This window comes from Erinaceus europaeus, chromosome 10 (assembly GCF_950295315.1).
Source record: "Erinaceus europaeus chromosome 10, mEriEur2.1, whole genome shotgun sequence".
NCBI classification, from domain to species: domain Eukaryota; kingdom Metazoa; phylum Chordata; class Mammalia; order Eulipotyphla; family Erinaceidae; genus Erinaceus; species Erinaceus europaeus.
The window spans coordinates 71,769,956-71,784,694 of NC_080171.1; the positions used below are offsets into that span (position 1 = coordinate 71,769,956).

The window sequence follows — 14,739 nt, forward strand, 5'->3', positions numbered from 1 at the left end:
ATACAGAAAAACACTTTTCAGCAGCATCTACCCAATTATGTTTCATCTAATGTGTGTTTATGAGAGAAGAGTGCATGACTCTTCGGAACATTTAAGCCATTAGTGCTGTGGCCTATGAGACCCTCAGCTGTGTGTGAGGTGCAGGGACTGAGCAGGCAGAGCTTCACACACGTCTTCACTTTGCGAGAAGGCAGCAATGTGACACTCACTTTGGGGAATGCTTTCTTCAGGTGCTTGTGGTTGATAATTTTGGAGAATAGGAAGAGTAGGGATGGGTTCAAATACTTCTAGTGCAATGAGGACAGTGGTCTGTGGTTGAGCAAAAAGCAGTTTGTTGTTGAACACCTTATGTGTTAAACAAAAGTGGTCTTGAGAATCTCAACATCTGGACTCTGATGGGAAGAATACAAACAAAAACAGAATGAAAGCAGTAGTCCACAGTCTATAGATGATGATGCCCTTTTACAACCACCACAGGAAGTCCTCTCAAACTCTTTAAGTTCTGTAAGCATTCTTATTCCGATTCTCTTTTTTTTTTTTTGCCTCCAGGGTTAATACTGGGGCTCAGTGCCTGCACTACGACTCCATTGCTCCTGGAAGCCATTTTTTCATTTTACTGCCTTGTTGTTATTGTTATTGTTTTGGTTGTTGGATAGGAGAGAGAGAAATCCAGAGAGGAAAGGGAGACAGTGGGGGGACAGAAAGATAGACACCTGCAGACCTGCTTCACTGCTCGCAAAGTGACCCCCTGCAGGTGGGGAGCGGGGGGAGGGGAGGGCTTGAACCAGGGTTCTTATGCCTGTCCTTGTGCTTCACACCATGTGCGCTTAACCCACTGTGCTATAGCAGGTCCCCTTACTCTCCTCCTTTTTTAACATATTTATTTATTTATTTATTCATTATTGGATAGAAACAGACAGAAATTGAGAGGGGATGGAGAGCTAGAGAGGGAGATAGAAAAAGAGACACCTGCAGCCCTGCTTCACCACTCATGAAGCTTTCCCTCTACAGGTGGGGACCAGGGGCTTAAACCTGGGTCCTTGCTCACTTTAATGTGAGAGCTTAACCAGGTGCGCCACCAACTGGCCCCTCTAATTCCAATACTCTTCTACCTTTGTCTTCTGAGGTTTATCTTCCAGTCAGGGAGTTCACCCTGTGGGCTTGTCTCTGGGAATCTTTCCAGAATCATATGCTGAGGGCAGCAAAGGGAGAGTCATCGAGACAGGCACCACATACGTGTTTAAACTGGGGAATGGCAGTGGTACACCTGGTTGAGTACACACATTATCATGTGCAAGGGACTGGGTTCAAGCCCTCAGTCCCCACCTGCAGGAGGGAAGTTTCATGAGTAGTGAAGTAGTGCTGCAGGTATCTTTCAGTCTCTCTCTCTCTCCCCCCACTTCTTTCTTAATTTCTCTCTATCAAATAATAAAAAGGGGGCAGCCAGGAGCTGTGGATTCATAGTTCAGGCACTGAGCCCCATTGATGACCATGGTGGCAGTAAAAAATAAAATAAAAATAAAGTAAAAGGGGGGGAAAAGCCTTTAAATAGCAGATATAGATGCAGATGTACATAAAGATCAGGAAGAGAAGAAGTAAGAAAAGAAAAAAACTTCCCCAACAAACCACAAAGATAGCCCAGCAAGCAATGCTGACTTTACTAGTGGGGAATCACTAGTAAAATTCTACTAATGGGGATTAAGAGCCTTGTTCCCTTCTAAGTAGAGGGTGCCAGAGCTACCCTCAAATGACGAGGGCTGGTGGAGGGTCAAGATAGCCATAGCGAGAAGCTGCTCCTTCCAGCAGTGCCCAGCGCTGTGTTTTTAGGTTAATCCTCCACGGATACTAGTCACTTTGAACAGTTAATGAGTAGCTCTTAAGTGCCTGCTTCATGGAGTTGTCCAAAGGGCAGTTGATCACAGAGCATATAAAGCTGTGTGCTGGATCTTGAGAACCTTCACTCTGAGCTGAGGAGGCTGTCAGGGGCAGGGGCAGGGCAGGCAAGGGCTCGGCTGCAGAGGAGCCAGGATGCAGAGAAGAAGTAGCCCCTTCCTGGGTGCCCTGGCCCTCCTTCTGGGCTTCCTTATGGTCTGCCTGGGGGCCTTCCTCATCTCCTCAGGCTCGCTGCTCAGCTATGGGGAGAACACCATCTTGTCCTATTGTCTCCTGCCGCTGGGGTTTCTCATCCTTCTGAGTGGGATTTTCTGGAGCACCTACCAGCAGGCGAGAGCAAGCAAAGGGATGTTTACTCATGTGCTTGGGCGGCCCCTTGCTCTCAGGACGGCCTCAATCCCTGCTACAGTGGATAGGTAGGTGGGGAGAGAGGAGGGTAGACAAAGTCGTGGGTTCTGAAAAAGTCCAATGACTTCTCGTTCCACTGTGGGGCCACTTCCATGTCCTACTGGGGCTGTAAGTACAGACCCCCAGGATTAATGAATCTGGGATGGGTCCTTGGGAAGAATGATGCTGCCTTTGTGGGAAGACATGTCATAGGAGAGGGATTTATCTCAGAGCATCCTCCCCCCTCCCCCATGAAAATGCTCCTAACCCAATTCTTAGGATATATATCAGATAGAAACTGAAGAGAGGGGGAGATGGAGAGGGAAAGAGACAGAGAGACACCTGCAGACCTGCTTACCACTTGTGAAACTTCCCCCACTGCAGGTGGGAAGCGTGGGCTCAAATCCAGGTCCTTGCACATGGCAATCTGTGTACTCAACTGGATATAACACTGCCTGCCCCCTCGTGGATTCTTTTGTTGTGTGATGGGAGCTATCCATAGAGGAAGGTGGTGGTTAGTTACTCCCCATAATCTAACTACCTAGTTAGAAGGAAAGCATGTCCAGGGGCTGGGTGGTGGTGCACCTGGTTGAGTGTTATCATGCACAAGGACCCAGGTTCAAGCCTCCAGCCCCCACCTGTAGGGGAAAAGCTTTGCGAGTGGTGAAGCAGTGTTACAGATCCCTCTCTCTCTCTCCCTCTCCCTCTCCCTTTCCCTCTTTCTCTCTCTCCCTGTCACCCTCTTCCCTCTCTCTCGATTTCTGACTGTCTCTACCCAATGAATAAATAAAGATGATAAAAAAATTTTTTTAAAGGAAAGCATGTCCCAAACCAAATACTACCCCCTCCATGGGTAGGCAGACAGGCTGGCATCCTGCAACCTCTTCACACACTAAGTAAAATCCCAGCTGACAGACCTTTAAGTGTCCTGATTATGCCTAGTGTGGAGAATTCCTTAAAACTCAGTGGTGATATTCCAGATGAAAGATTCCATCCCTCTGATTGATTTATACACATAAGATTGATTTATACACCACCAGATGGGAAACACCAAAGATATGGAGAAATTGGAGGCCCTGTGGAGGGAATGTAACATAGTATAGCTACTGTAGAGCAAAAGGTAGGGTCTTCAAAATATTAAACATATATTTACTAACAATTCAACTTTTGGGTATATAAATAAGCAAACAAACAAAAAATGGAAATCAGGGACTTAAAACAGATATCTGTACTTCAGTATAGCAGTACTGTCTACAGTAGCCAAGAAGGGAAAACAACCCAATAATTCTTAGCTGAACACATGCACAACAACCGAACTCTCATACTGACCATGAGAATAACTGAAATTTTTTGTTGCTGTAAATTAGATATAAACACTGCCAGAGCTGGGAAGACAGCATAATGGCTGTGCAAAATAGGTTTCATGTCTGAGGCACCAAATATCCCAGGTTCAGTCCCCAGTGCCACTGTAAGCCTGAGCTAAGCTAAGCAGTTTTCTAGTTTAAAAAAAAAAAAAAAAGCAATAAAAACTGCTGCTTTGACCATTTAAAATGTATGGTTCAGGGGCCAAGCCATGGTACACTCAGTAGAGTACACACATTACCATGTGCAAGGATCTGGTTTTAAAACCTAGTTCCCATTTTTGGGAGAGAAGGTTCTTAAGAGGTAAAGCAGTGCTGCAGCCATTTCTTTTCTTTTCCTTTTTTCTTTTTTATTTATTTCTTTATTTAATTTTTTTATTTATAAAAAGGAAATACTAAACCATAGGATAAGATGGTTACAACTCCACACAATTCCCACCACCAGAACTCTGTATCCCATCCCCTCCCCTGATAGCTTTCCTATTCTTTAACTTCTGGGAGTATGGACCCAAGGTCATTGTGGGATGCAGAAGGAGGAAGGTCTGGTTTCTGTAATTGCTTCCTCGCTGAATGTGGATGTTGACAGGTCGATCCATACTCCCAGCCTGTCTTTCTCTTTCCCTAGTGGGGAAGAGCTCTGGGGAATTGGAGCTCCAGGACACATTGGTGGGGTTGTCTGTCCAGGGAAGTCTGGTCGGCATCATGCTAGCATCTGGAACCTGGTGGTTAAAAAGAGGGTTAACTTACAAAGCCAAACAAATTGTTGACCTATCATGGACCTAAAGGCTGGAATAGTGCAGATGAAGAGTTGGGGGGTCATTTTGCAGACAGCTAGTAGGCATATTATAGTTATATTCCAAAGGGCCTGTGGCTATAGTAGTGTTTTGTTTGTTTGTTTGTTTGTTTTTTGCCTGAGCCTGAAATCTGCAGATCTGCAGATCCTAATTATTGTCTGAGGAAGTGATGTCATGGCTGGCAGAAGGACCAGAAAGCTGGATCAGGAGAGTAGCTCCCAAATATGGGGAAGGATAGAGAGAAAAAAAGAAACACCTGCAGGGGGCGGGTGGTTGAAGACCTGGTTAAGTGCACATGGTACAGTGTGCAAGGAGCTGGGTTCAAGCCCCTGGTTCCCACCTGCAGAGGGAACCCCTTTTTAAGGGGTGAAACAGGGCTATAGATGTCTGTCTCTCTCCCTATCTCCCCCTTCTTCTCGACTTCTGGCTATCTCTAGCCAATAAATAAATAAGATTTAAAAAATACAGTCAACAAGGTATCTGCAGTGGTGGAATTTGAGGTATCAGGAATGTGAGTTGGTGTTGGGGTGGGGCTTGGGAGAAGTAGATGGAATCTGGGGTCAGGTGGCAGTCACCCTGGAGCCTCTGAAATCACTCCCAGAAACAGCTCACTTTTCCATCTTCGGTGCCTTTACCCGTATGTCTATGACATCGCCCTGGGCTATTCTGAGTCAAGACTGAGGTTCTTGCCCTACAGTAGATGGGCAGCAACTTCAGCTCCTTGGCGTGGGGCCTGGGGACATTTGGAAAGGAGCTGTCGCTACAAATGGCAGGCAGTCCCTGTTCTGTTGTGGTTACATGACTTCAACAAGCCCTTTAGGCCCTGGAAGGACTTGCTCTATAAATACACACTCGGCCAAGTTCACCCTTTCCCCACCCCATTCCCAAACCCATTCATGACAGAGAAGCCAGAAGGATTTAACAGTCAGAAACACTGAGCAGCATCACCACAGGACACATCAGCTCTGGTGTGAATGGCTCCCTCCCTTGGCCTTGACTGGCTATTGTAAAGAGGCTGTAGCTGACAGTCATAAATTCAAAAAATGAATATGCTTAAAAAAATTTAAAAAGCTATAGAGAATTGAAAGGGTGGTGGTAGAGAGACATTTGTGTGTACCTCGGTTTTCATTTACTCATTCGTTGGCTGAGAGGGCCCAAGCCTGGGAGTGCAACTGATGTGTATGAATGGGAACAAGGGTATGAATGAACTAAGTGGAGAGAAAGAAGTCCCACAGTCAAGGCCCCACTACCATAAGGATCTTAATCTCCCCTCCCACCCAGTTGAGTGCACACATTACCGTGTTCAGGGGCCACAGTTTGAGCCTGCATGGGGAAGCTTCCGGAGATGTGAAGCAGGTCTGCAGGTGTCTCTATTTCTCTCTCCCTCTCTAATTCCCCTTCCCTCTCAATTTCTCTCTGTCCTATCAATTAAAAAAGAAAAAACTGGGAGCTGTGGATCTGTAGTGTTGGCACCGAGCCCCAGAGATAACCCTGGCAGTAATTTAAAAAAGGAAGGAAGGAAAGAAGGAGGAAAAGAAGGAAGGAAAGCCAGGCCCACTGGGAACAATGTGACACTGGGAGACCCTGCTGACAGAGCAGCATATGTTTTTTGAGAAACCTGGTGTTGCCAGGGTAGAAGGATATCTGTTTCAAAATCAATGTTTCTTAACAGTTTTCCTTTGCACAGTGCAATCTGAGAGAGGCAGGCATATGCCTCTTTGGCTTGAACTGCTAACACAGCATATGTACATTTGTGGCATTTTTGTCCCCACAGGCCAGACTTCTACCCTCCAGCTTATGGAGAAAGCCTGGATTCTGAGAAGCAGGCCTGCCCTGGGCAGGAAGCGGCCCCTGCTGGTCCTCCACCACTGTACGCAGAGCAGAGCCTTGAACTTGAGGATGAAAGCCATGCCAGTTCTGAGGCCCCACCATCCTACGAAGAGTCAGTGGGTGGCAGGACAATGCAGGCAGTCATGTGGCCTGTGGACACTGAGAGGCAGAGCTGAGAGGGCTGAGGCAGGCCTGACTCCAGCACAACCGATGCCCCCTCTGGGACCTGGATGCAAAAAATAAAGTGTAGGCAAGAAACTGTGGGAGCAGAAGCCACATGGGGGACCATGCCTGAGAGCTCACTGACACTGTGAGTGACCACAACTCCACGGATGTGCTAGGTCTGCAAGATCTAGGCAAGTTCCTAGCCCAAAGGTATAGTCTGCACCTCCTGAACATATGCAAGGATTTGAGTTCATACAAACCTAGGCAGGCCTTTGAGCTGCCAAAGAGGCCCGAGAGCTCTGCCCTGAACAGTCTCTTTACTATCGATACCTCAGGAATTGCACTGTGCCTGGAATGTGTCTCCACATGGAACACAGGTGAAGAGCCACGCATTTTCAGACTTGAGACACTGATTTGAAATCCCAGTTTTTATCCTTTTATTCTCCTCTTTAGCTTTTCTTATTTCTTTATTGGGGAGTTAATGGTTTACATTCGACAGTGAATACAATAGTTTGTACATGCATAACATTCCCCAGTTTTCCATATAACAATACAACCTGCAATAGGTCCTCTGTCATTCTTTTTGGACCTGTATTCTACCCCCCACCCACCCCAGAGTCTTTTACATTGGTGCAATATGCCAATTCCAGTTCAGGTTCTACTTGTGTTTTCTCTTCTGATCTTCTTTTTCAACTTCTGCCTGAGAGTGAGATCATCCCATATTCATCATTCTGTTTCTGACTTATTTCACTTAACATGAATTTTTCAAGGTCCATCCAAGATCGGCTGAAAACGGTGAAGTCACCATTTTTTATAGCTGTGTAGTATTCCATTGGGTATATATACCAATGCTTGTTCAGCCACTCATCTGTTGTTGGACACCTGGGTTGCTTCCAGGTTTTGGCTATTAAAAATTGTGCTGCCAAGAACATATGTGTACACAGATAGTTTTGGATGGGTGTGTTGGGTTCCTTAGGATATATCCCTAGGAGAGGAATTGCAGGATCACAGGGTAGGTCCATTTCTAGCCTCCTGAGAGTTCTCCAGACTGTTCTCCACAGAGGTTGGACCAATTTACATTCCCACCAGCAGTGCAGGAGGGTTCCATTGACCCCACAACCTCTCCAGCATTTGTTGCTGTTACCTTTTCTGATGTATGACATTCTCACAGGAATGAAGTGGTATCTCATCATTGTCTTCATTTGCATTTCCTGGCAATCAAAGACTTGGAACATTTTTTCATGTGTTTCTTGGCCTCTTGGATCTCTTCTTTGGTGAATATTCTGTCCATGTCCTCTCCCCATTTTTCAATGGGGATATTTGTTTTCTTGTGGTTAAGTTTGGCAAGCTCTTTATATATTTTGGTTATTAAACTCTTGTCTTATGTATAGCATGTAAAGATCTTCTCCCATTCTGTGAGGGGTCTCTTGGTTTGGGTAGTGGTTTCTTTTGCTGTGCAGAAGCTTTTAATTTGATGTAGTCCCATAGGTTTATGCTTGTCTTAGTATTTTTTGTAATTGGATTTGTTTCATTGAAGATGTCTTTAAAATGTATGTGGAAAAGAGTTCTGCCAATATTTTCCTTTAAGTATCTCATAGTTTGGTCTAACATCCAAGTCCTTGATCCACTTGGAATTGACTTTTGTATTTGGTGAAATACAGTGATTCAGTTTCATTCTTCTGCATGTTTCAACCCATTGTTTCCAACACCATTTGTTGAAGAGACTCACCTTTCTGCATTTAATATAGTCTGGGCCCCTTTGTCAAAGATTAGATGTCCATAGGTGTGGGGGCTTACTTCTGGGCTCTCAATTCTATTCCACTGGTCAGTGTGTCTATTCATTTTCCAGTACCAAGCAGTTTTGATGACAATGGCCCTATAATACAATTTGAGATCTGGGAGTGTGATGCCTCCAGTTCTGTTCTTTCTTCTCAAGATTGTTTTGGCAATTCTAGGTCTTTTCTGGTTCCAGTTAAACATTGCAGCATTTGTTCTACTCCTAAAAAAACATGATTGGGATCTTGATGGGGATAGCATTAAATTTGTAGATGTCTCTGGGTAGTATATTCATTTTGATGATGTTAATTCTTCCAACCCATGAACATGGAATATCTTTCCACTTCTTTGTGTCTTTTTCAATTTCCTTGAGTAGTGACACATAATTTTCAGCATACAAGTCTTTCACTTCTTTGGTTAGGTTTATTTCTAGACATTTTATTGCTTTTGTTGCTATAGTAAAAGGAATTGATTTCTGGATTTCAACTTCTATTAACTTAGTGTTTGCATAGAGGAATGCCACTGGCTTTTGAATGTTAATTTTGTAGCCTTGCACCTTACTGTATTGCCTGATGATTTCCAAAAGCTTCTTGCTGGATTCCTTAGGTTTTTCTATGTGTACTATCATGTCATCTGCAAATAGGAAGAGTTTGACTTCTTCTCTTCCAATCTGTATGCCTTTAATTCCTTGCTCCTGCCTGATTGCTATGGCAAAAACTTCCAACACTATGTTGAATAGTAATAGTGATAGTGGGCATACCTGTCTAATACCTGATCTGAGAGGGAATGCTTCCAGTTTTTCACCACTGAGTATGATGTTGGCTGTAGGTTGGCTATATATAGACTCCACTATCTTCAGGAATTTCCCATCCATTCCCATTTTTTGTAGTGCTTTGATCATAAAGGGATGCTATATTCTGTCAAAGGCTTTCTCTGCATCTATTGATATATTCATATGGTTTTTGGTCTTACTTTTATTGATGTGGTGGATCACGTTGACTGATTAACGAATATTAAACCAACCTTGCATGCCTGGGATAACCCCCACTTGATCATGATGAACAATCTTTTTAATATACTGCTGTATCCTGTTGGCTAGAATTTTGTTCAATATTTTAGCATCTATGTTCATCAAAGATACTGCCCTGTAGTTTTCTTTTTTGGTTGTGTCCCTGTCTGCTTTTGGTATCAAAGTGATGTTGGCTTCATAGAAGCTGGCAGGGAGTATTCCAGTGTCTTCAATCTTCTGGAAGACTTTTAGAAGTAGAGGTATTAATTCTTCTTTGAAGGTTGACTTTAATTCTTGGGAAGGTTTTTGATAACTGTTTCAATTTCATTAGCTGTGCTGGGCCTGCTCATGTTATCTAGTTTCGCCTCTTCTCCAGATTCTGAGGGTAGTAGCAATGGAGACTCACAGTTGCATTTGTTGAGTCTTGGGGGAGTCCTCTCCTCTCTTCAGCAGTCTTTTTGTTAGTGAAACAGACTGAAGGTGATGTCTCAATTGGTAAAGTGCTGAACTGTTACCAGCCACTTAATCTCTCCTGAGGCTCCTCTCTGTCCATGAGCCACAAGTGTATGCACTTACAGGTGATTTGGTGGGTTCCTGAAGTCATTCTAGTCCTGCCTTGTTGCGGTCCCAGGTGGTCTCCTTTGGTATTCCTAGTTGACTCAGGAGAGGAGAGGAGAGAAACAGAGCAGCTGCTGTTCCGTAGCCCCGCCTCCAGAAGTTCAGCAGATATGGATGGTGGCCAGCAACTCAGCAGTGGGCCTGACATGCTGGTTGCTGTGGTGGGTGACTGACTCTCCTCTTTAGCTTTATTAAACTGTTTTAACACAGGCTGGGTAGTGGTGTAGGGTGCACACAGACCTGGTTCAGAGCCTTGATCCCCACTAGCAGGAGCAAGTTTTATGAGCATTGGAGCAGTGCTGCAAATATTTCTCCTTTCCTCATAGTCTGTTTCTGTCTCCCATAAATGGAAAAGACAAGAAATGGCCACTGAGAAACAGTGGTGTAATAGTGCAGCACTATGCCCCAGAGGTACACTTAGTGTCAAAATCAAAACAAAACAACAAAAGCCAGGAGGCAGAGTGGTGGGAAGAGATGCAACCTACAGCTGCTTCTAATCTTGAGAAGAACATTCCCTTCTCAGGAACAACCATCTCCCTCTAGTCACGAGATGTTCAAAGTGATGTCTATCAAAGATGGATGCCTTTTCTGAGGCAGACTGTGCTGTTAACTTTTTAAGCTGCTTATTGAAGATCTCTTGGGTTCTTCTTTGGAAATGGCTGATTTTCACCCATCTAATGCATAAGCTGAGACTTTAAGACCTTTCCAGTAACACAAATAGTAACTGTAGGAGGGTGAAGAAAATCCATAGGTCTTTACTTGAAACTTTGGTAGGAGGTTAACTGGGCCAGTCTTCTCTACTCTTGGTGAATCCCTTTCCCCCTTCAGAAAATGGGCCTCCCAGGAAGTGGAATTCAGGCTGGCTCCAATACTTGAAAGCTCTAGGAGAGGGGTTGCTTTAAGCTTAATGAGCCTCTTTGTAAATGTAAATAAGCTCTCCTGCTTATCTGTTTAGGAGTTTAGCCCCGGCCTCAGGGCACCATTTCCTTCTACTCATTACATGGTGATGAAGGATGCTTCTTACTGATGAATGCCAGCCCATGGTGAAGGGGCACCAGAGATCTAGGAGGAGAAGGTCTGTCCAGATGAGAGGAAGCTACTTGGATAGCTTCTCTACCTCATTACTGCTGAGTGTACAGAGGAAACACACACACACCCTAAAAGGAAATCCTGGTCCCTTCACACAAAGAGTTTGGGCATCTGTGCTTTGGATCCTTGGCATCGAGGGCATATTTGGATATGAAGGTCACTCAAGCTTATCCAGTAAAAGTCAGCCACTTACTAGCAAAGCAGTGTATTATTACTCTCTTTTGTCTCTTTCTATCCCTGCTCTGTGAGGGTTGTCCTAGAATTATCCCTGGAATTGAGCACATTCACTGACCTGCACAAGCTCCATAACTTGGCTTTCACCCGAAAGTCTGGATTCTTTTTTTCCAACAACTGGTAGTCATGTGAAATGAATGTAAATTTGGGTTTATATGAGACAATAGTTTTAATCTCTTTTCTGTAATAAAATTTTTACTTAAAGTCTTCTTTTTGCCATTGGTTTTTTTTTTTTTTTTTTTTGCCTCCAGGGTTATTGCTGGGGCTTGATACCTGCACTAAGAATCCACTGCTCCTGGCAGCCATCTTTTTTCCATTGTTGTTGCTATTATTGTTGTTGTTGCTACTGCTGTTGTTGTTGGATAGGACAGAGAGAAATTGAGAGAAAAGGGGAAAACAGAGAGGAGGAGACAAAGACAGATACCTGCAGACCTGCTTCATTGCTTGTAAAGTGACCCCTCTCCAAGTGGGGAGCCTGGGGCTCAAACCGGGATCCTTGAGCTTTGCACTATGTGTGCTTAATCTGATGCATTACTACCTGGATTGCACTTTTTTTTATTTTATTTTAATATATATCAACAGAGGAGCATAAGCCCAGTTTTACTCTTCATGTAATTTTAACACTGTACAGATGAGTTGAGTGTTTTGAAAACATACCAACTATTGATTCAGAAAATAAGCCAAGTGTTTTTTCAAAGGAAATACAATTAAGCATTTAATATTTTAAAAATACTTTTTAAAGCAAACATCAAGGACATGTGTATTTCCCAGAATGAATTCTGTTTTTAGAAGGTTCAGACAAACTCACTGGGCCAATCAGACAAAGGTCTTCTTATGGTAATGAATAATAATTATTCATTGACCATCCTTACTGTGGATTCACTCATAGCCAAGTAGACACTGAGTACACTCTTCCTCCTTAGATTAGTAACAAAGCTAGTGGTGATGGAGTGGGAGACAGAATACCATGAATGACAAGGAAGTTACATTATGCAAAAGTGAAAAAGAGAAAGACTTTCTAGTTCAAAGAGTCTTTGATGATTCCTTCCCCACTAGTACTGTGGTGGAGGCCACCTTCCTGCTCTCTGTGTCTGTATCACAGAAAAATCATCAAACTGACACAAAGGAGCTCAGCAAAAGAAGAAACAACTATCAGTTACATGTGGGTGGAGGCCATGCACAGACTAATGGAGTCTGTAATCTGGTCACTCTAGTGAGGTGACACAGTCTCTATAGAGGGAGAAATAAGTTTGAAGGGGGAAATAAAGAGAACAAAAAACATTGAAATTTAAAGAAAACAGGATCTCATAAATTCTACTCATACATGCATAAAAAAAAAAGGTGCCGGTAGTGCACCAGGTTAAGTGCACATGGCTAGAGTAAGGGTCCTGGTTCGAGCCCCTGGCTCCCCACCTGCAGGGGAGTCCCTTCACAGGTGGTGAAGCAGGTCTGTAGGTGTCTAGCTTTCTCTCCTCCTATCTTCCCATCCTCTCTTGATTTCTCTGTCCTATCCAATGACAACGACAGCAATAACAACAATAATAATAACCACAACATCAATAAACAACAAAGGCAACAAAAGGGGAAAAACAGCCTCCAGGAGCAGTGGATTTATACTGCACCATGTCCCAGCAATAACCCTGGAGACAAAAAGAAAAAAAAAAAAAAAAACCACCACCAGAGTCGTAAACCCCAGTCTGACAAAGTTAAGTCTGTTTCTACCACCCAGACCACTGCTATCTCCTATGATGATCAATGATTAAGCAATAACAACAACAACAACAACAACAATTCTGTCTCTTAATTTCTTCCAATTCAAAATAATCGACAAGCTACTTAGCCACTTCCTAGGGCAGTGTGTGAATGGGCAGAGATAATGGCAGCCCAACTTTCTAATCTTGTGTTTCTGAGTCCAAGTACCCACACCCACCCTCTAGAAGATGAGCACAAGATCAGTCATAGAGCAAATTAAGCTGTGTATTGTTTTGCATAACTGAGAAAATTGTGCATCTGACCACTTTTTTTTTTTTTTTTTTTTAACTAACTAGTCCTTCCATTTTTCAAGAGTTTCTGATCAAGAGATGTTCCAACTCACTCATATTGCAGGGTACTTAGATGTCTAAAGACATGGCAAGATGAAAAAGACATGTACTTGTCCGTATGTCTTCATCATTTTCTACCACATTCCATAGGAACCCAAGCGGCTTTGTGGCCAAAGAGGGTTGGTGTCTGCATGAGCTATGTCCAGAGATAAGGGCTCCAGCTGGTTGGAGTCAAGCAGACACTCTGCTAAGCTCTGCTGCCTCAGATAATCTCTGCAACTTGTAACTGCTGAAGGGTCAAAGACTGATTTACTGTTAGTGACACTGTTTCGAAAGGCATAGAACGTGTCAGATCCTTCTTCTCCAGTCAGGGATAGAAATCTCGAGGCAGGTGGCTGGGGCAGTTGGGGCCATGTGCTAAAGGGAAGCCTGCTGCATGATCCAGAGATAAAATGGCGACACCTCCTGAGTCATGACCAGTTATGGCAGGTGCTTTACAGATTCAACTGTTCGATTGCATCAATCCTTTTCATGCATGTATTACATCAGAGACAATGGTTCTGTTCAGCCAATGGTCAGCTTAGTATACCCCCATGGGACTGGGGGTCAGTCTGAGGCTTCCTCTGCAGGAAGTCTATGCCATGGGCTGGAGAGACAGCACAGTAGTTCTGCAAAAGACTTTCATGCCTGAGACTCTGAAGCACCAGATTCAATCCCCTGCACCACTATCAGCCATCCAGGGCTGTGCAGTGTTCTGATGGGAAGGAAGGGAGGGAAAGAGGAAGGAAGGGAGGGAGAGAGTGAATAAAAGAAAGAAAATTTATGGAGAGTTGGGCAGTAGCGCAGAGGGTTAAGAGCAAGGGTCAGCGTAAGGATCCCAGTTTGAGCCCTGGCTCCCCACCTGCATAGGAGTCACTTCACAGGCGGTGAACCAGGTCTGCAGGTGTCTTTCTCTCCCCTTCTCTGTCTTCCACTCCTTTCTCCATTTCTCTCTGTCTTATCCAACAATGATAACATCAATAACAACAACAATCAAACAAGGACAAAAAAGGGAATAAATTAAATATTTACAAAAAAAAAGAAAGAAAATTTATGTCATGCCTAAGTCTTTTGGCCTGTGATGCTACTTCTCCCACCAATATGTGGCTATTGACTGCACTTTGTCTCAGAGAGATTAGATAAATGATCTTGAGTTTAAAAAGGCTGCCTGCCCCTTTGGAAGACTGTATGGAGAGTCCCTAAAAAATTAAAATGGAATTACCTTATGATAAAGAATATCACTCTTAAGCATTTACCTAAGTGACATGCAGACACTAATTCAAAGGGACATATGCAACCCTACATTCATAGCTATATTATTCACAATAGCCAAAGAGTGGAAGCAATCCAAATATCCATCAACAGATGGCCAAATGAAAATAATTATGGGGTATATACTTCATGGAATGCTACTTCGCAATAAAAAAGATGATATTGTGTCCTTTGGAATAAAGTGGATGGAACTAGAAGTGATTATGTTTAGCAAAATAAGAGATGAAAGA

General features: G+C 43.7%; 1 protein-coding gene across 1 annotated transcript; it reads left to right on the plus strand.

Annotated features, from left to right (window-relative positions):
- Positions 1 to 1,982: 1,982 nt before the first annotated feature.
- TMEM252 (transmembrane protein 252) lies at positions 1,983 to 6,982 on the plus strand. The gene is made up of 2 exons (XM_007528459.3): positions 1,983 to 2,309; positions 6,210 to 6,982. The coding sequence occupies exons 1-2, from the start codon at positions 2,029 to 2,031 to the stop codon at positions 6,439 to 6,441; spliced, it is 513 nt and encodes a 170-aa protein (XP_007528521.1). The 5' UTR covers positions 1,983 to 2,028; the 3' UTR covers positions 6,442 to 6,982.
- Positions 6,983 to 14,739: the final 7,757 nt, after the last annotated feature.

What these genes read in the sequence shown, in the direction of transcription:
- TMEM252 (XM_007528459.3), top strand. Translation starts at nt 2,029, where the DNA reads ATGCAGAGAAGAAGTAGCCCCTTCCTGGGTGCCCTGGCCCTCCTTCTG. An exon ending in ATCCCTGCTACAGTGGATAG is followed by an intron (nt 2,310 to 6,209) that starts GTAGGTGGGGAG and finishes TTGTCCCCACAG; the next exon opens with GCCAGACTTCTACCCTCCAG.